This window comes from Triticum aestivum, chromosome 5A, assembly GCF_018294505.1.
Source record: "Triticum aestivum cultivar Chinese Spring chromosome 5A, IWGSC CS RefSeq v2.1, whole genome shotgun sequence".
NCBI classification, from domain to species: Eukaryota; Viridiplantae; Streptophyta; class Magnoliopsida; order Poales; family Poaceae; genus Triticum; species Triticum aestivum.
Window position 1 is genome coordinate 590,699,878 of NC_057806.1, and position 21,127 is coordinate 590,721,004.

General features: G+C 47.6%; 1 protein-coding gene and 1 non-coding gene across 4 annotated transcripts; one reads left to right on the forward strand and one right to left on the reverse strand.

Annotated features, from left to right (window-relative positions):
* The first annotated feature begins 14,153 nt into the window (after positions 1 to 14,153).
* On the forward strand, positions 14,154 to 14,226 carry TRNAR-ACG (transfer RNA arginine (anticodon ACG)). Its single transcript has one exon. It is a non-coding gene; the product is annotated as a tRNA-Arg (tRNA).
* A 1,048-nt stretch (positions 14,227 to 15,274) lies between these two features.
* Positions 15,275 to 20,423, reverse strand: LOC123105063 (LRR receptor-like serine/threonine-protein kinase RPK2). 3 transcript variants are annotated; one of them, XM_044527044.1, is made up of 4 exons: positions 17,032 to 20,423; positions 16,344 to 16,408; positions 15,842 to 16,092; positions 15,275 to 15,743 (listed from the first exon to the last, which is right to left on the reverse strand). In XM_044527044.1, exon 1 carries the CDS (start codon positions 20,146 to 20,148, stop codon positions 17,077 to 17,079), a length of 3,072 nt encoding a protein of 1,023 aa, XP_044382979.1. In that variant the 5' UTR covers positions 20,149 to 20,423; the 3' UTR covers positions 15,275 to 15,743; positions 15,842 to 16,092; positions 16,344 to 16,408; positions 17,032 to 17,076. The 3 variants fall into 3 exon arrangements, with proteins under 3 accessions (XP_044382979.1, XP_044382981.1, XP_044382980.1); XM_044527046.1 differs by having other exon boundaries at positions 16,344 to 16,484; positions 17,032 to 20,421; XM_044527045.1 differs by having other exon boundaries at positions 15,868 to 16,092; positions 17,032 to 20,408.
* Positions 20,424 to 21,127: the final 704 nt, after the last annotated feature.

Here is a 21,127-nt window from a genome sequence, read left to right on the forward strand (position 1 = left end):
GGTGGTAGGTGCTGAAATTTTAGCCCGCCAAAAAGATACACGAAGAATCCTGCTAAAATAAAATGCCATTTTTACGGGATCTCCTAATATGGTCGTTTTACGAGAACTGTTGGAGAGGTTTTTTTTGCCTCAACTTCCGGTAAACGGTTGTTAATTTAGAGATAGGGGAGTTGTTGGCTTTGCTCTTAGACCGTATAGCATCTACAGCCGGGCTCCTTAAATGTCTATACGCATGGGCTGACGGCTCGGTCAGTGATTTCACAAAATCGCGATCCAACCGGGCTACTCAACCAGCCCTATATGTCCAGACTGACTGATACCCCTTCTATCTAGCCCATATCTAGGATGGTATGGCGAGGCCCGGACATGCTTGGGAGAGTCGGACTAACGGGCGAGACCCTCAAGGACACACGTCGAAACCAAGTTGGACGCATTCATGCTGCCGCTCCGGCGGGCCGCTTCAGGGGCCAAATCCGGCTATTTCAGCCGGTCGGCGGCCCCTTAACCCTAGACATTTCCATTTCCACCCTCGCAGCCTACCGCCACTCCCAGGGGCGGACACATGATTTGGCTAAGCCCCAGGCCCTAGGCTAGCTATAGTATGGCTACAGTGCTACTACAGTGTTCATGATGTTGTACTCAATGCAATTTTGCTTCTTCACGCCCAGGGCCCAGGCCCCCCCGGCCTGGGCCCTGGATCCGCCACTGCCCACTCCCAATCCGCTCAAAGCTCGCCATCCGTCGGTAGCCATGGCCCGCTAGCGGATCACCACCTACACCATGCTCCGAAGCGTCAATTGGAGCTCCTAATAGAGATCCAGTCACGACGTGGCGCTCAGATTGTGGTGGGCTTGCCTTCGGACTCTCCGAAGGAGGAGGAGGAGCTGGACACGAACATGAAGGACTCGGAGCCAGGGAAGGAAGAAGAGGAGGAAGGCAAGGCAGATCTAGCGCCTTTGGCTACCGGATTCGGCATGAGCAACGCATTGGTTGAGCTTGAGGTCGGCCAAGCGGAGGAGCAAGCTAACTTGAGATGGAGGCAAACCACCACTACCTCCGTCGGGCGGGTGTGGAGCTGAAGGAAGCCTTGGCGGAGCTGGACTCCAATGAGGAGCCGGAGTTGCGTGTGACGACCAATCACCAGGAAGCCGGTCCGTCCGGCACAGGCACGGAGGTCGTCTACATCATCGATGATGAGTAGTGGGGTAGTACATAACTTTTGTGTTGCACGGTATAGTATGGATTTAAGATATGGTATTTGAGGTATGTGGTTGCAGCGAATGACACATGATGGGTGACTGGGTCCTCTCCACGAACGCATCCAAACGTGTCCTAAAGGGGCATTTTTATGGCAACAATGCGGGTTGTAGATGCTCTAACAGCGTCCGATTGACCTTTAATTCCAGACTAGATTGCACCCGAAGCAAAACCGGCAACACTGGTCTGCGATGTTTCCGTCGAGCCGCCGGAGAGTGCGAGCGCCACACACATAACCGGCCACAACTCTCCCACTGGAACACGCCATCGCTTCGGCCTCAGCCACTCGATCAAAAGAAGCAACGGTAGATCCGGCCACGCAAAGTCACCACCACGAGGCAAGTGGGGCGCCGTCGCTTCCATAAACTCCCAAGGTAGAGGGGTGCTTGTAACGCCCCGAGACCGATATGCCAGGTGTCCTCCAGTTATTCGTTGTTGTTGTCTTGTCTTTGCTTGCGTGTCATGCATTTCATGTCATGTCATCATCCGCATTGCATCATCATGTTTTAAAACTTGCATTCGTCCGGATTCTCCGAGTTCTCTCTGTTGTCCGTTCTGAGCCCAACCACACTTGCACGCGCCCGCGGCATGTCCGAAATAGTATTTTATAAGTGGCCGAAAAATATTCTCGGAATGGGATGAAAGTTGGCATGTGGTGTTGTTATGTTGTTAGTAGGTCGCCTGTCAAGTTTCATCGCATTCGGAGCTCGTTTGATAGCCCAACCGTTAAATTATAGCGGCAATATAGCCGGGTCTAACATCGGACGTTTTCGGTCTCCGGAAACAGACGCCGGGCTTCTCTCTCTTCTCTCCTCTCAGCCTGATGCCTTTTGCACAGCCCACAAGCTCCAACCTACCCCTCTTCGCGTCCGGAGCCGTCCGATGCGATCGCTCGGTCCGAAAACCCCTCCTGCGCAGTGCACCGACCCCTCACGTGCGCGTCCGAGACTGTCCCGAATCCGACCCGATCAGTTGTCACCGTTGGACTCAGAACATCCCCAAATATCTACAAAACATTTCCGTTTTGTTAATTGGATTTCCTAACATCTATTTTCTCGGTCGTCCGATTATAATCGTACGGACCGAATACCCCCTACCCTAATCCAACCTGCTATATAAAGAGACTAACCCTAGTCCTAACCTGTCCCATCCTCCTATTCCATGCCGCCGCCACCACTCACTATCCCACCTCGGGATCTCCTCCCGATCCAAAAACCCACCGGGTCAACCACCTTCTCCCCTCGACCCTCCCAGATCCACCTCTCCAATCCGCCTCTGACCACCTCCCTGGTTTACCGCGCCGCCCAAATCGCAGCAGCCAACCATCATTCTCCTACCTCCTGCCCGAGCAAGCACGGCCAAGGCCACACTCACCGAAGTTCTGTACCAACCCAAGCTGCTCCGCCTCCGTTGTCGTCCCAGCGGAGTCCCGTCCTCCCGAGCTCTCCCGCAGGCAGCCCAGTGCACGCTTCAGTCAGGATCGGGGTGGCTACCCGTGCAGCAAACAGGAGCACGAGCCCCTCCTTCCACACCCCGCAGCTGAGGGACGCCCCGACCCCGTTGTTCATCGCCGAACCAGTAGATGATCCTCGCCACCCTTGCTCAAGGTCGCGCCTGCCGCTCGGAACCGCAGGCCCTCCTCAGCGCATAGCTCCTCCCGTTTCTCCCTCTCTTATCTCTCTCTGTTCTCATGTTTCTCTGTCGACAGGAGCATCCGCGCCATGGCCTCGCTGAGCTTTGCCCGCACCAGCGCCTCGATGAGATCCTCGCCTGCCCTGCGCCATGGACCCGTGCCAGCCTTCCTTCCCCGCGCCGTTCCTCGCGCGCCGGACCTCCCCAACTTCGCCGGAGCACCGCAGTGTCCGCTTGATCCTCTGCTTCATCGCCGCCATGGGTCACGAGAGCCTCGATCCCCCTGCCATGTCGCCTCGCCAGGACATACCGATCGCCCGGATCCGTGTCTCCGCCGTCTTGCCCGTTCCGGCCGGATCCCGCCGGCTGGGCCCTGTCCCCGGTCACCGATGCCCTCGCCGGAGACCACCGGCAAGCGGCAGCGCCAAGCCCGCCTGCAAGCCGCTCCAGCACCGCTGCTCCTCTGCTTCTCTGTCGAACAGAGGGCGCCGCGCCCGTATCCTCCCCGCTTCGCGCATCTGGGCCCAGCCAGCGCCAAGCCAGCCTGCCTGTCCTCTTCACCAACGGGCCAAGCCCATGGTGAGCAGCGCCCTCCTGTTCCTCGCTGTGTGCTATTCTGCTATGCTGCGCCCTTCAGTTTCGGCCCATAACCTGTTTTTTCTGTTCTGCCAATTTCCTAAGTATTCCGGAGATTGCAGTTTTACAGAAACCCCCCCTAGTTTCATGCATTTAATAACTTCACAACCGTGCATCGGATCTAAATAAATTATATATGAAACTTGCTTAGAATTTTGTCTAGATTCATAATATCCAACTTTCATCTATGTTTGAAATGTTTAAAATGTTGTTTGATTAAATTTTCTCCTATGCCATGTTAAAATGCTTTAATTCATAACTAATTAACCGTAGCTCCAAATTTAATAAACTTTATATGTAAATGGGGTAGAATTTGGCCTAGTTTATCATGGTGACATTGTTTTGCATGTTAAACAACTCTAAAAATATGGTTTATGGCATAACAGGACCTAACCTAATATATGCACATGAGGAGTTTCCGGATTTGTTGTTCGTTGCTTCCGGCCTCATTTAACCTTGTCTAGATGTGTAGTTTGTTTATGCTTCATCTCTTGCCATGTTAAGAACATTTAATATTATTGGGGTACATAAACGAGAGAGAACTAAATAATTGATGTGGTGTTCCGTCAATATGCAACCCGTTGCATATTGAGCTCCACTTAACTTGTAGTGTTGTTTGTGCACTTTGCCATGCCATGCATATTTAAACCGGACATGCATCATACTTCGTTGTGCATCATTCCATGTTTATGTGATGTTTGTTTACGGTGTTGTTTGCTTCTTTCCGGTGATGCTTCTTCGAGTTGTATCCGGTAACGTCGTGTTGTGAGGATTCGTTCGTCTACGTCCGTTTGTCTTCTTCATGGACTCGTTCTTCTTCCTTGCGGGATTTCAGGCAAGATGACCATACCCTCGAAATCACTTCTATCTTTGCTTGCTAGATGCTCGCTCTTTTGCTATGCCTATGCTGCGATACCTACCACTTGCTTATCATGCCTCCCATATTGTTGAACCAAGCCCCTAACTCACCTTGTCCTAGCAAACCGTTGATTGGCTATGTTACCGCTTTGCTCAGCCCCTCCTATAGCGTTGTTAGTTGCAGGTGAAGATTGGAGCTTGTTCCATGTTGGAACATGGATATTTTGTTGGGATACCACAATATATCTTATTTAATTAATGCATCTATATACTTGGTAAAGGGTGGAAGGCTCGGCCTTATGCTTGGTGTTTTGTTCCACTCTTGCCGCCCTAGTTTCCGTCATATCGGTGTTATGTTCCCGGATTTTTCGGTCCTTACGCGGTTGGGTAATAATGGGAACCCCTTGACAGTTCGCTTTGAATAAAACTCCTCCAGCAAGGCCCAACCTTGGTTTTACCATTCGCCACCTAGCCTTTTTCCCTTGGGAGTCACGCATCCCGAGGGTCATCTTTATTTTAAACCCCCCGGGCCAGTGCTTGTCTAAGTGTTGGTCCAAACTAGAGCCACTTGCGGCGCCACCTCGGGGAAACTTGAGGGATGGTTTTAGCTGTACGTAGTGTTCATCCGGTGTTGCCCTGAGAACGAGATATGTGCAGCTCCTATCAGGATGTCGGCGCATCGGGCGGTCTTGCTGGACTTGTTTTACCATTGTCGAGGATGTCTTGTAGAACCGGGATACCGAGTTTGATCGGAATGTCTCGGGAGGAGGTCTATTCCTTCGTTGACCGTGAGAGCTTGTCATGGGCTAAGTTGGGACACCCCTGCAGGGATTTGAACTTTTGAAAAACGTGCCCGCGGTTATGGGCAGATGGGAATTTGTTAATGTCCGGTTGTAGATAACTTGAACCTTAACTTAATTAAAATGAGTCAACTGCGTGTGTAACCATGATGGTCTCTTTCCGGTGGAGTCCGGGAAGTGAACACGGTGTTGGAGTTATGCTTGACGTAGGTTGTTCTAGGATCACTTCTTGATCATACTTTTATCGACCGTGCTTTGCCTTCTCTTCTCGCTCTCATTTGCGTATGTTAGCCACCATATATGCTAGTCGCTTGCTGCAGTTCCACCTCATACCTTTGTCTTACCCATAAGCTTAAATAGTCTTGATCGCAAGGGTGCGAGATTGCTGAGTCCCCGTGGCTCACAGATACTTCCAAAACCAGCTTGCAGGTGTCGTTGAACCGTGCAGATGACGCAACCAAGCTCAAGGAGGACCTCGATGAAGATCTTGCCCTTTGTGTTGTTTCGTTCTAGTTGATCAGTAGTGGAGCCCAGTTGGGGTCGATCGGGGATCTGTGTAGCTTTTGGGGTAGTCTTCTTTTATTTTGGGTTCCATAGTCGGACCTTGATTGTATCTGGTTGATGTAATGCTTTAATTCATGTATTGTGTGAAGTGGCGATTGTAAGCCAACTATGTATTCTTTTCCCTTATGTATTACATGGGTTGTGTGAAGATTACCTCACTTGCGACATTGCTTTCAATGCGGTTATGCCTCTAAGTCGTGCTTCGACACGTGGGAGATATAGCCGCATCGAGGGCGTTACAAGTTGGTATTAGAGCCTTCCCCGACCATAGGAGCCCCCATTGCTTGATCGTTTTTAGCGGCCGAGTTGTGTCTAGAAAGATGTTTTGAGTCATTTAGGATTTATATATCGGAGAGTTTAGGAATTCTTTTTACTCCCCAGTCTCCTCATCGCTCTGGTAAGGCATCCTGACGTAGAGTTTTGACTCTTCTCTTCTCAAATTTCACTAAACTTTTATTAGGATCACGCGGGTATCTTGGAATCGTTCCGATCGTTTTGTGATGAGAACATTGTCTTGGTGCCTCCTGTCAGGGGTTTTGTGGCAGTGTCCCGGGGAGTTGAGCTCCCAGGTGTTGTCGTCATAATTTTATCGTTGCAGTTCTGGAATACCTGAGTTTAGTTCGCCGACATCGAAAATCTCTTTTATGCAGTTGTTGGTGAGATAACCTCGACACCACCCAGTACTGGGGCGGGAGTTCGGGAGTATTGCCATAGCTTGTATAACGGATGCTTTTCGAAGGTTGAGGTAGATGATTTCCGAAGGTTTCTTGGTTATGTGTTGAAGGATGGATACAGCTGGATGTAGAATTTGCTAGCTTTGGGTGAGATATTATGCTTCCCCTGTATCCCCAACACCTGATTGCATAACCAGAAAATTTCGGGAGTTTATAAGTGGGAATTCAAGTAGCTCTTAGGACATCTTTCCGTCAGATGTATGATATGAAATTGGGGTTCGACGTCTAGTGGTCCGCCTATTCACGGTTGGTTTTATAGTGGTCTCGTTGTGTCTTAAAGAGTCCTTGGCTATGCTGACTCGGGGACGCTTTGTATGTCATGTGCACTGCCTTGTACATGATGGTGTTGTACGATCGAGCCCGTGTAGGCCCCACCATGAAAACTTCGGACGAAATCTCTATCATATGTTTGTTCTGGCTTATTTTGCAAGCCAATCCTTTGTTTTGTTTTTGAATTGTGGTATTCGAGTTGCTTCAATGTCAAGTGTTGATTCCATACCTTCCCCAAATGGTGTTCTCATACTCCGATGTGAATACTAATCCTTCTCGATAATCGAGATTGTTATGCCAATCTTGTTCTACCGGGGTGTCTCTCTTCAAGTGGATCCGATCACTTCAACATTCACAAGATCAATTATCAGTTCTTCTCAATTTTGTTTGTTTCATCCATCTCCAAGTTGCTTTTGTTTTTTCCCGCCCTCCCTCCCTTGTTTTTCTTTAAGGACTCAGATTTCTTAATCGAGTATCCATCTTATTGATGTGAAGCCTCTCTATTCTTTTCCTTCAATGTTCTTATCCGGTGATTCTCATGAAGATACTAACGGAACTTCTAGTTCATCATTCTTCGTTTCTTTTATCTTCTCCGGTGGTTTCAAGTCAAGCTTTGTGGATCATATCCTTTTTCCTCGTTTCAATACATTTTCTTACCGGTGCACCTCTTTATCATTCACCGCTCGCTATTCTATTGTTCCGGAGTGCTCAAGATATCTCGAAGATTCGTGTCTCCACTCTACGTTCATTCAAGCTCTTTCGAGGAAGTTATCTCATTCAAGTCTTTTAATTCAACAGGTGCATTCTCTCTTTTAAATCCTTCAACGGTGTTTTCTTTTGAGTGGGCCCTAACCCACAGGTCTTTTCCCAGGATCTTACCTGACTCTTCTTATTTTCCCGGAGCTATCCTCAAATTTCTTTTTGAAGTTTGACGTAAGAACGATTTATCATCAGTCAAATGCTTTTCTCCAAGATCTGTCGAATTATTTTCATCGTTGGCTCAACCTCTTCGTTTTGATTCTTCTGGAGTGTCTAAATAATTCTTGGTGGTGTTTCTCGTCGTCATTCTCAACATTTGAAGACCGAAGAAGAGTTTTTCCTCCATATCTTATCCGTTCTCTCAGAGACTCGTGGTTCTAGCTTGATGCCATCCTCTCATAATTGTTTTGATCGTGAGAATTCTTTTCACCCACCCGGAGCAATTCAAGATTCTTTTCAGTTTGTTTCTCCGGAGCCCATCATCTCAGAATTTATTCATTCTCAGCTTTCAGCTATGGTTCTCCAAATCTTACCGGTGATTCGTTCAAGTGATCTCTAATCAGTTTGTGATCCCTTCGTTCTCATGTATCTAGATTCTCTCGAGCATCTTCGTTCATTTGCAAATTCTTCCCGGTGATTCGTTATCTTTTATTCGTTCTTTTTCAATTCTTACGGTGGTTCGTTCAAGAGTTCTCTTCCTTGGTTATTATATCAATGCATTCGTGCTTTCCAAATGCTAACGGTGGTTCATTGAAGTCTTTTCTCAAGTTTGTGCTATATATATCTTAATCCTTTCTACGAGAATAAGTAATATGCTAAATCCGTTCATTGTCATCAATTTAATTGGTGAAGGATAAGCATAACATAATTCTTATTCTTGTTCATCCAAGTGATTAATTCCTTACTCCGGAGGCTCATCAAATTCTTGATTTCACTTGTTCATCTTTCTTTTCTGGAGTTCCAAGCTTTTCCGCATTATCTCGTCGCAAAGCTCCATCTAAATCATTGCAAGGCTTCACCTTGTGTTTTCAACTACCCTTTCTTTCCGTTTGATCATTCTTTTGTTAACGGAGTTCTTCATGGAGGCTCTACATGATGGTTCATCAAGAATTTAATTCCTTCCCGAAGTGTTCATTGAGATTCTTTTCAGAGGAGCTCAAGCAATCTCCATCTTGCAACCCGGAGTGCAATTCTTTCTTCCGTATCATTGGAGGTGGTATTTTGTCATTCTTGATAATCTGAGTTCATGCTTCATGATTCGAATGTTGTTAAGAATGAGATATTTTAAATCCATCAACCTCTTCGTTGGAATTATCTTGGGTTATATTTTACCTAAAGCCTTCCCTAAGGATTGTTGCTATCTATGGTGATTATAAATGATCCAAGTTCTTCATTTATCCTCCGGGTGAAAGAATCTTCTCGTCTCCTTGTTCGTATCAATCCAATTTATCATTTTCATTAGTGGCAGAATTTCACCTCGTAGTTTTGAGATGTTCTTCATAAGCCCACTACAAGCTTACTCTTTTCGTTGTTGGTGCAATAACTCCGTTCGACTTTTCTCCTGAGGATGCCTTTTCAAGCTCTTTTATGGTAGAAGTTGGCATTTTCTTCTCCATTCTTTTATTTCAATTATCTATATTTCTATTCTTTCGTTCCGGAGGCATTGTGGTGTTGTTCTTTTCACCCATCTTCTTGTTTGGTCAGGACCGTGTTCTTTTCTCGGTTTATCCATTTAACCGGAGTGTTGTGCCCTTCTGTTCAAGTTCTTTTCGTCTTATCAAGTTTCATATCTCTTTCTACCGGAGTGCTGTCCGAATTTGTTCTTCCTTGTTCCTCTTCCCTACCGGAGTGTTTTCAACTTTGTTCTTCTTTGTTGCATTATTCCTTTCAATTTGTTCAACCTCTCAAGGTTCTTTGGTTTCACTCGTTTGTCAAAGAAGCAACTTAGTTTTACCCCACTTATCTTTCTCTTCCGTTTTCCCCTCCGGTGCCATTCTAGATCTCGGGACGAGATCCTCTCGTAGTGGTGGAGCGTTGTAACGCCCCGAGACCGATGTGCCAGGTGTCCTCCAGTTATTCGCTGTTGTTGCCTTGTCTTTGCTTGCGTGTCATGCATTTCATGTCATGTCATCATCCGCGTTGCATCATCATGTTTTAAAACTTGCATTCGTCCGGGTTCTCCGAGTTCTCTCTGTTGTCCGTTCTGAGCCCAATCACACTTGCACGCGCCCGCGGCATGTCCAAAATAGTATTTTATAAGTGGCCGGAAAATGTTCTCAGAATGGGATGAAAGTTGGCATGTGGTGTTGTTATGTTGTTAGTAGGTCGCCTGCCAAGTTTCATCGCATTCGGAGCTTGTTTGATAGCCCAACCGTTAAACTATAGCGGCAATATAGCCGGGTCTAACGTCGGGCGTTTTCTGTCTCCGGAAACAGAAGCAGGGCTTCTCTCTCTTCTCTCCTCTCAACCTGATGCCTTCTGCACAGCCCACAAGCTCCAACCTACCCCTCTTCGCGTCCGGAGCCGTTCGATGCGATCGCACGGTCCGAAAACCCCTCCTGCGCAGTGCACCGACCCCTCACATGCGCGTCCGAGACTGTCCCGAACCCGACCCGATCAGTTGTCACTGTTGGACTCAGAACATCCCCAAATATCTACAAAACATCTCCGTTTTGTTAATTGGACTTCCTAACATATATTTTCTCGGTCGTCCGATTATAATCGTACGGACCGAATACCCCCTACCCTAATCCAACCTGCTATATAAAGAAACTAACCCTATTCCTAACCTGTCCCATCCTCCTATTCCATGCCGCCGCCACCGCTCACCATCCCACCTCGGGATCTCCTCCCGATCCAAAAACCCACCGGGCCAACCACCTTCTCCCCTCGACCCTCCCAGATCCACCTCTCCAATCCGCCTCCGACCACCTCCCTGGTTTACCGCGCCGCCCAAATCGCAGCAGCCAACCATCATTCTCCTACCTCCTGCCCGAGCAAGCACGGCCAAGGCCACGCTCACCGAAGTTCTGTACCAACCCAAGCTGCTCCGCCTCCGTTGTCGTCCCAGCGGAGTCTCGTCCTCCCGAGCTCTCCCGCAGGCAGCCCAGTGCACGTTTCAGTCGGGATCGGGGTGGCTACCCGTGCAGCAAACAGGAGCACGAGCCCCTCCTTCCACACCCCGCAGCTGAGGGACGCCCTGACCCCGTTGTTCCTCGCCGAACCAACAGATGGTCCTCGCCACCCTTGCTCAAGGTCGCGCCAGCCGCTCGGAACCGCAGGCCCTCCTCAGCGCATAGCTCCTCCCGTTTCTCCCTCTCTTATCTCTCTCTGTTCTCATGTTTCTCTGTCGACAGGAGCATCCGCGCCATGGCCGCGCTGAGCTTTGCCCACACCAGCGCCTCGACGAGATCCTCGCCTGCCCCGCGCCATGGACCCGTGCCAGCCTTCCTTCCCCGCATCGTTTCTCGCGCACCGGACCTCCCCAACTTCGCCGGAGCACCGCAGTGTCCGCTTGATCCTCTGCTTCATCGCCGCCATGGGTCACGAGAGCCTCGACCCCCCTGCCATGTCGCCTCGCCAGGACATATCGACCGCCCGGATCCGTGTCTCCGCCGTCTTGCCCGTTCTGGCCGGATCCCGCCGGCTGGGCCCTGTCCCCGGTCACCGATGCCCTCGCCGGAGACCACCGGCAAGCTGCGGCGCCAAGCCCGCCTGCAAGCCGCTCCAGCACCGCTGCTCCTCTGCTTCTCTGTCGAACAAAGGGCGCCGCGCCCGTATCCTCCCCGCCTCGCGCATCTGGGCCCAGCCAGCGCCAAGCCAGCCTGCCCGGCCTCTTCACCAACGGGCCAAGCCCATGGTGAGCAGCGCCCTCCTGTTCCTTGTTGTGTGCTATTCTGCTATGCTGCGCCCTTCAGTTTCGGCCCATAACCTGTTTTTTCTGTTCTGCCAATTTCCTAAGTATTCCGGAGATTGCAGTTTTACAGAAAACCCCCCTAGTTTCATGCATTTAATAACTTCACAACCGTGCATCGGATCTAAATAAATTATATATGAAACTTGCTTAGAATTTTGTCTAGATTCATAATATCCAACTTTCATCTATGTTTGAAATGTTTAAAATGTTGTTTGATTAAATTTGCTCCTATGCCATGTTAAAATGCTTTAATTCATAACTAATTAACCGTAGCTCCAAATTTAATAAACTTTATATGTAAATGGGGTAGAATTTTGCCTAGTTTATCATGGTGACATTGTTTTGCATGTTAAACAACTCTAAAATATGGTTTAGGGCAGAACAGGACCTAACCTAATATATGCACATGAGGAGTTTCCGAATTTGTTGTTCGTTGCTTCCGGCCTCATTTAACCTTGTCTAGATGTGTAGTTTGTTTATGCTTCATCTCTTGCCATGTTAAGAACATTTAATATTGTTGGGGTACATAAACGAGAGAGAACTAAATAATTGATGTGGTGTTCCGTCAATATGCAACCCGTTGCATATTGAGCTCCACTTAACTTTTAGTGTTGTTTGTGCACTTTGCCATGCCATACATATTTAAACCGGACATGCATCATACTTCGTTGTGCATCATTCATGTTTATGTGATGTTTGTTTACGATGTTGTTTGCTTCTTTCCGGTGATGCTTCTTCGAGTTGTATCCGGTAACGTCGTGTTGTGAGGATTCGTTCGTCTACGTCCGTTTGTCTTCTTCATGGACTCGTTCTTCTTCCTTGCGGGATTTCAGGCAAGATGACCATACCCTCGAAATCACTTCTATCTTTGCTTGCTAGATGCTCGCTCTTTTGCTATGCCTATGCTGCGATACCTACCACTTGCTTATCATGCCTCCCATATTGTTGAACCAAGCCCCTAATCCACCTTGTCCTAGCAAACCGTTGATTGGCTATGTTATCGCTTTGCTCAGCCCCTCTTATAGCGTTGTTAGTTGCAGGTGAAGATTGGAGCTTGTTCCATGTTGGAACATGAATATTTTGTTGGGATATCACAATATATCTTATTTAATTAATGCATCTATATATTTGGTAAAGGGTGGAAGGCTCGGCCTTATGCCTGGTGTTCTGTTCCACTCTTGCCGCCCTAGTTTCCGTCATATCGGTGTTATGTTCCCGGATTTTTTGATCCTTACGCGGTTGGATAATAATGGGAACCCCTTGACAGTTCGCTTTGAATAAAACTCCTCCAGCAAGGCCCAACCTTGGTTTTACCATTCGCCACCTAGCCTTTTTCCCTTGGGAGTCGCGCATGCCGAGGGTCATCTTTATTTTAAACCCCCCGGGCCAGTGCTTGTCTAAGTGTTGGTCCAAACTAGAGCCACTTGCGGCGCCACCTCGGGGAAATTTGAGGGCTGGTTTTAGCTGTACGTAGTGTTCATCCGGTGTTGCCCTGAGAACGAGATATGTGCAGCTCCTATCAGGATGTCGGCGCATCGGGCGGTCTTGCTGGACTTGTTTTACCATTGTCGAGGATGTCTTGTAGAACCGGGATACCGAGTTTGATCGGAATGTCTCGGGAGGCGGTCTATTCCTTCGTTGACCGTGAGAGCTTGTCATGGGCTAAGTTGGGACACCCCTGCAGGGATTTGAACTTTTGAAAGCCGTGCCCGTGGTTATGGGTAGATGGGAATTTGTTAATGTCCGGTTGTAGATAACTTGAACCTTAACTTGATTAAAATGAGTCAACTGCGTGTGTAACCGTGATGGTCTCTTTCCGGCGGAGTCCGGGAAGTGAACACGGTGTTGGAGTTATGCTTGACGTAGGTTGTTCTAGGATCACTTCTTGATCATACTTTTATCGACCGTGCTTTGCCTTCTCTTCTCGCTCTCATTTGCGTATGTTAGCCACCATATATGCTAGTCGCTTGCTGCAGCTCCACCTCATACCTTTGTCTTACCCATAAGCTTAAATAGTCTTGATCGCGAGGGTGCGAGATTGCTGAGTCCCCGTGGCTCACAGATACTACCAAAACCAGCTTGCAGGTGTCGTTGAACCGTGCAGATGACGCAACCAAGGAGCTCGATGAAGATCTTGCCCTTTGTGTTGTTTCGTTCTAGTTGATCAGTAGTGGAGACCAGTTGGGGTCGATCGGGGATCTGTGTAGCTTTTGGGGTAGTCTTCTTTTATTTTGGGTTTCGTAGTCGGACCTTGATTGTATCTGGTTGATGTAATGCTTTAATTCATGTATTGTGTGAAGTGGCGATTGTAAGCCAACTATGTATTCTTTTCCCTTATGTATTACATGGGTTGTGTGAAGATTACTTCACTTGCAACATTGCTTTAAATGCGGTTATGCCTCTAAGTCATGCTTCGACACGTGAGAGATATAGCCGCATCAAGGACGTTACAGTGTCGTTCCATAGGTTGCTTGTGGACGTGGTTGTGGTACTCGCGCCGCCACCGTGCCGAGCGTGAGTCGTGACTCAGGCTTTCACTCGGCTAATCAAAAGCTGATGGCGTACCTGTCTTCGGATTCAACCGCACGTGCGTGCCACGTCACCCAATATTTATATATCGTATTTATTTATAGCAATAGCATCTCACATGTCTAAATCAAACCGATCCTTGAGCATACTTTTCTGGCCATTTGTGTTGATGGAGGAATGTGAGGTATCAGCATCAAGGACTCCGTGGCCCATTGGATAAGGCGCTGGTCTACGAAACCAGAGATTCTGGGTTCGATCCCCAGCGGAGTCGTTTTTTTTATCATTTTTTGGTTCTATATATACTATATATATCAGCAAATACTCCCTATTAGATTTGTCCAAAGTCAATCTTATCCAACTTTGACCAAGTTTATATAAAAAATTATAGACATTCACATAACAACATCAATATCATTAGATTCATCTTGGAATATATTTTCATATTATATTTATTAGATATTATATATGCTAATAATTTCTAATATAAATTTAGTCAAACTTAGCAAAGTTTGACTTTCAGCAAATCCAATGTGCAGAGTAAAAAGGACCGGAGGGAGTACTTCCATCCTTCGCTCAACTCAACAAAGAAAAGAAAAATTCTTCACTTTCGTGATACAGACAGCCAACTCAGCGGAATCGCTTTTTTATCATTTTTTTGTTCTATATATACTATATATATTAGCAAATACTCCCTATTAGATTTGTCCAAAGTCAATCTTATCCAACTTTGACGAAGTTTATATAAAAAATTATAGACATTCACATAACAACATCAATATCATTAGATTCATCTTGGAATATATTTTCATATTATATTTATTAGATATTATATATGCTAATAATTTCTAATATAAATTTAGTCAAACTTAGCAAAATTTGACTTTCAGCACATCCAATGTGCAGAGTAAAAAGGACAGGAGGGAGTACTTCCATCCTTCGCTCAACTCAACAAAGAAAAGAAAAATTCTTCACTTTCGTGATACAGACAGCCAACTCAGCGGAGTCGTTTTTTTTATCATTTTTTTGTTCTATATATACTATATATATCAGCAAATACTCCCTATTAGATTTGTCCAAAGTCAATCTTATCCAACTTTGACCAAGTTTATATAAAAAATTATAGACATTCACATAACAACATCAATATCATTAGATTCATCTTGGAATATATTTTCATATTATATTTATTAGATATTATATATGCTAATAATTTCTAATATAAATTTAGTCAAATTTAGCAAAGTTTGACTTTTAGCAAATCCAATGTGCAGAGTAAAAAGGACCGGAGGGAGTACTTCCATCCTTCGCTCAACTCAACAAAGAAAAGAAAAATTCTTCACTTTCGTGATACAGACAGCCAACTCAATATATCTGTCGTCTGTTTGAGGCATGCCATTGCCGCCCAAAATATTACGCATCTTGACAATTATCCGTCAGTTGCTGTAAGTGTAGGAAACGATACACTATTTTTTAGATATATAACAAAAAGGCTACATGGCCCTGCTTTTATTTAATAGAAAGCAGCAAGGACACGATATGCTGTTACAAAGGCCAAGTCAGCTAATCAAGCGATTTTCGACAATAATCGCTGCTCCGGGCCTCCACTCCACCTGAAGAACAGAGGTTTCCCTTCTCTTCAGATCAGCCATTCTATCTCCTCACCCATGGAGGAGGCCACAGGACAAGGCAGGCTTTCCTCCGTGTTTTGAGGATCGCGGCAGAACTACAACAAGGCCGATGAACCACGACGCGCAATCAAGTTTTCATGGCGTCGATGATGCCGCATCGCTGCAAAGGGAGAGGGGAGAAGGGTGTCATCATGTTAAGTCAACTGTGCACAACAACCGTAGAGGGGACTGCTGTCATGGCAGGAAACAAGGATATACCATTTCAGGGGAAGGTTGTCACGTACAGCGATGCTAGGCGCAGCAGCACTTCCCCTTGGAGTCCCTTCGAGCGACGGCCATTTCAGCGGCACCGCTATGCCGTGCAGTAATCCAATCTTTGCACATGGCGCTGGTCATCGACCGCATGACCGGAGGACATGACATGACCAGAGGACATGACGTGGATACCGTGTCCACTAATTTCCCAGGAGTATCCTTGGCAGTTGTGGTGAAACAGAATCCCCAACAGCCTACATGCAGGAAATCAGAGCTTCAGTACTTAATAGAAAAGATGCCATGGATTCATGGTGCGCCAAATAAATAAACCTATCATAAACGTGCATTCATAGTTTTCCATTCCAAATAACTAACAGCACCATATTTTATAGGATAATGCAACCGAAAATTGGCATGTATCATCAACATTTCAATATCATCTAGAAGAACCAGGCAATTATATATAGCCTATGTACGGAACCATGCGGAAGGAATATAGACTTACTTTAACAGCAAATCATCTGTTGATCAGGATCAATGAATTCATCCCTCCGATACTGCAGTTGCTTTCTGCAGGCGCAGATTTGTTCATCAAGTATCCATCAAAAACATTGTTTCTTAACAAAGGGCCATAGAACAGTCTAGCCTACATAGTTAACATAAAGGAATTAATTATGGTTGCTAGTGATCAACAGTTTTAGGTTCAAGTTTCGAGTGCACTAAGTTTGTTGAAGTACCAATAATGATCGGAATACAAATGAAAGATGGAGATCACAAAAACTCACAAATGGTACAGCCTCACACATCAAATTCATAGGATTATGAATCATGATATACTTCTACCAGAAAGCTATTGTGCCTATTTCCAAAATTGTATTAAGCAAGCTAGATACTCCATGTATGTGAACACCAAACAATTTAATAGGGGCAGACATATTATAGGTTGACAAGAGAAAACAATATCATCAAACTACGGACAACATAAATTAACAGCATTCAAACATGAGCAGTTGAGCAAAAATACCAAATGAGAAGATTTATGTAGAACTTGTCTTCTATGTGCATTCACAGTTCCTAAACTACAGTTGCATGCGATATAAATACTGCACCACCAAAAAAACGTATTCATATCCATCATTTTTTGGTTGAGAGGTTAAACAAAATGAACTTCCAGGAAAGTTTGCTCAATTTACCTTACTCTCAGTCTTGAGACGTATGCCATACTAGAGTTGCAAATTCTAGTAAGAGGGTGGCCTGAGTTCCTTTAGTCGCCGAACAACTTGCTTCATTGTGGGCCTAGAAGAAAGAGAGTCCACAGTGCACTTGATACCGAGGTGCAGAATCTCAACCAAGTCATCATGCGGAGCCACATCCCACAGCCCTTCTATGAAGAACTCACGAGCTCGGCCCTTCTGCAGAAGCATGCAAGCCCAGGCAACTATGTTGAATCCATTTCCATACGGAGAAAAGGAAGGGTCCAGTGCTTTTTTGTCTGAAATAAGTTCAAGCAGTACAACTCCGTAGCTGTACACATCAGCCTTATCAGAAACACGGCAAGTCATCGCATACTCTGGAGCAACATATCCAAAAGTACCCGCGACACCGGTGGTTGCATGAGTTTCTGAATTCCCAAGTAGTCTTGCTAATCCAAAATCAGAAAGGTATGCAGTGTACTCATTGTCAAGCAAGATGTTGCTTGGCTTCACATCCCGGTGCAGAATACGTGGGACACAATTATCATGAAGGTATGCAAGTGCACGTGCAATATCTAGAGCAATTTTGTGAAGCATTCTCCAATCGATTGGTCTCTTTGTCCTTTCTTGTATGAACCTTTCCAAGTTACCGCCGGGCAGAAAATTGTAAATTAGAAACATCTCTGAATCACTGAGGTGGTACCCTATGAGCGTTACAAGATTGTCATGCCGACACCTTCCAAGAGTTTTCACCTCTGCTTGGAACTGCTGAATACCTTGGAACCTTCCAATAGCGAGCCTCTTTATTGCCACCAGAATGCCTGGTGCAATCTCAGCTTTGTATGTTGCTCCAAAGCCACCACTTCCAATGCAATTGCTTGCATTAAAACTGCCAGCAGCGCGTACAACGGTCTCATATGTCAAAGGAGCACCAATATCCACAAAAACAGTCACTTCCCTTCTCCTGTTAGAACGCCTTGATGGTCTTGATGCACATTTACGAGTGTAAATGTAAAGGATGATCAGGGCCAAGAGAACTGCAACAATCGCTGATGCTGAGGTTATTGAGGCAATCTCTATTTTGGTGAAGCCTCCACCATCGCTGGGTGTATTCTCAGGTTCTGGACTACCATCATTCTCACTGAGTGCTCGCACATTCGAATGCAACGGCCCAGCCAAGTTATTGAATGAAATGTTAAAAACAGACGGTGATGATACTGAAGGGGTAAGATCGGCAATGTTTCCAGAGAGCTCATTATTGTTCAGCAGAAGTGTGGTGAGGCCTCTCAGTGTCACAATATTACTAGGGATATTCCCAGAGAGAGAATTAGATGACAGATCTAAAACCTCCAGTGATTTCAACTGCCCCAAAGAGGACGGTATCTGACCAGTGATATTGTTTGCAGCTAACGAGAGAAATTTCAAGCTCTTGAGGTCTTTGAAACTGGCAGGTATTTGACCAACCAGAAAGTTTTTGCTGATGTCCATCTTTACAAGAGCACCCAACAAACCAATGTTAGCAGGTAACACTCCTGAAATTTGATTCTCGGCTAGAACCAAAACTCTGATGGCATTGCATTTTGAGCAGATTTCTTCTGTAAGCTCACCAGATATCTTGTTGTCTCGGAAGCTGACGATCAAACCATTTAAGTTGCTGCACTGTTCCAACAGAATTGCATCCAATGATCCAGTGAAGTTATTGTGATCAAGAATTAATGCATACAAGGTCCTGTTTCCATATCTGTGTGCGCTAACAGGCAAGGATGTAAGACGGCCTCCAAACTTGTTCTTTGCGAAATTATGGTATACAACTGAACACTCTCCTGATTCACAGTAACCCAATGATAGTTGTGCTACAGCTCGGGACATGAAGGGTGAAGAATAGCCAGATGTCACGCCATCCAACGGTTGCTGTGACGCACACTCTTTGTTCGCAGACGCTGGAATTGAGCCTGAGAGTTTGTTGCCACTGACATCAATCACATCCATGCAATGCAGATGAAGATTTTTATCAAGCGAACCGGACAATCTATTGGAACTGAGGTTGAGAAACTTGAGGTTTCGACACTGCCCTAGCTCCCTAGGAATCACTCCAGCAAGTAAATTACCTGCGAGATTGACCATCTCCAAACTTTGACAGCTTCCCCAATTGCTTGGGAGATTCCCTTTCAGGCCCGCCTTCGGCGCCCATAACAACCTAAGCTTTGGCAAAGCTGTGACACTCTCCGGAATCTCTCCCTCAAAGAGATTGAACTCATGTGATTTCACTGCATCAAACTGGCTCGACAACACGAGAACCGACAAACCTGAGCAATTCCCTAGCTCCCTGGGCACCAGACCGCTCAATCTGTTACCGGATACGTCCAAAACCCGCAGCTTGCTCAGCCGTCCAAGCTCTGGTGGGATGGAACCGTCCAACATATTGGAGAAGAGGCGCAACGAGCGGAGCTGCGTGCAGCTCCCCAGAGCAGAGGGGATGCTCCCAGCAAGAAGGTTCCGGGACAGGTCGAGCTGCCTCAGCCTGGGGAGGCCGCCGACGACCGCCGGCACGGACCCGTTGAGCCGGTTGCCGGAAAGATCCAAGAACTTCAGCTCCGTGCAGCTGCAGAGGGAGGCAGGGATCTCGCCGCTGAGCGCGTTGGAGGAGAGGTTGAGCACCCTCAGCCGCGGCGGGAAGGCGGGCGGGAGGGCGCCCCGGAGCGAGTTCCCGGCGAGGTTGACCCCCTCGAGCTTCTCCAGCCGCCAGATCTCCGCGGGGATCTCGCCGAAAAGGCCGAGGGAGGGCAGGGAGAGGTGCTTGAGCTCGGTGAGGAGCCCGACCGACGTGGGCAGCTGGGCGGCGACCCCGCTCCCGCTCCCGCGCGGGAAGCTGGAGGGCACGTGGAGGGCGACTACCCGGGACCTCGCATCGCAGGCGACCCCCGGCCAGGAGCAGTGGTCCGCGCCCGGCGACCACCGGCGGAGCAGCCCGGAGGAGGGGACGGCGTCCCTGAGCCGGAGAAGCGCCGATCTGTCCCGCTCCCGGCCACGTGGCGACGGGGGCGAGGAAGAGACGGAGACGGCGAGCAGGAGCAGGAGCAGCAGGACGGCGGCGGTGCTCCGGCGAGCGGCCACCATCTCCGCCCAGCCGAAGGCGACGGGCGGCCGGGGGTGCTGTGGTTGGTGCAGCGGAGGCGACGACCGACGAGGGAGGGAGGGGGGGAGAGGGAGGGGCAAGGCAAGCTCACATGGGGAAGAAGAAGAGACCGGGCGCGCGCGCGATATCGGGGAAGTCGGGGGGGACGGGGGCGATATTTTTGCTGCGCCTTGTCTGTTGTCTCCCTCCGTTTTTTGGTTGGTGCTGCTGGAGTGCTGGTGCTGGTGCCGGTCCTCCCCCCGCTTCCCCTTCTGTTGCTTCCTTCGCTGCACTTTCCTCGTCGCCTCCCCCGTCCTCGCGCTGCCCCTCCACTGATAATTCCTTCCTCCCTTTCTTTATTTTTGTAGAAAGAAAATCGTTTGGGATTGGACCGTGTTGCCCTCGGAAAGATGGGTTTTGTTGGCTGCCGGTGGTGCCCATGCTTTTGGGTTTTGACCGTGTCGTGCCTGCCTTGCTCCCATTTTCTTTGGGATGTGGATGGGGTTAAAGCAGGATGGTTTCACACATCATTGGAACAAACAACAACAACAAAGCCTTTAGTCCCAAACAAGTTGGGGTATGCTAGAGGTGAAACCCATAAGATCTCGCAACCAACTCATGGCTCTGGCACATGGATAGCAAGCTTCCACGCACCCCTGTCCATAGCTAGCTCTTTGTTGATACTCCAATCCTTCAGGTCTCTCTTAACGGACTCCTCCCATGTCAAAATCGGTCGACCCCGCCCTCTCTTGACATTCTCCGCACGCTTTAGCCGTCCGCTATGCACTGGAGCTTCTGGAGGCCTGCGCTGAATATGCCCAAACCATCTCAAACGATGTTGGACAAGCTTCTCCTCAATTGGTGCTACCCCAACTCTATCTCGTATATCATCATTCCGGACTCGATCCTTCCTCGTGTGGCCACACATCCATCTCAACATACGCATCTCCGCCACACCTAACTGTTGAACATGTCGCCTTT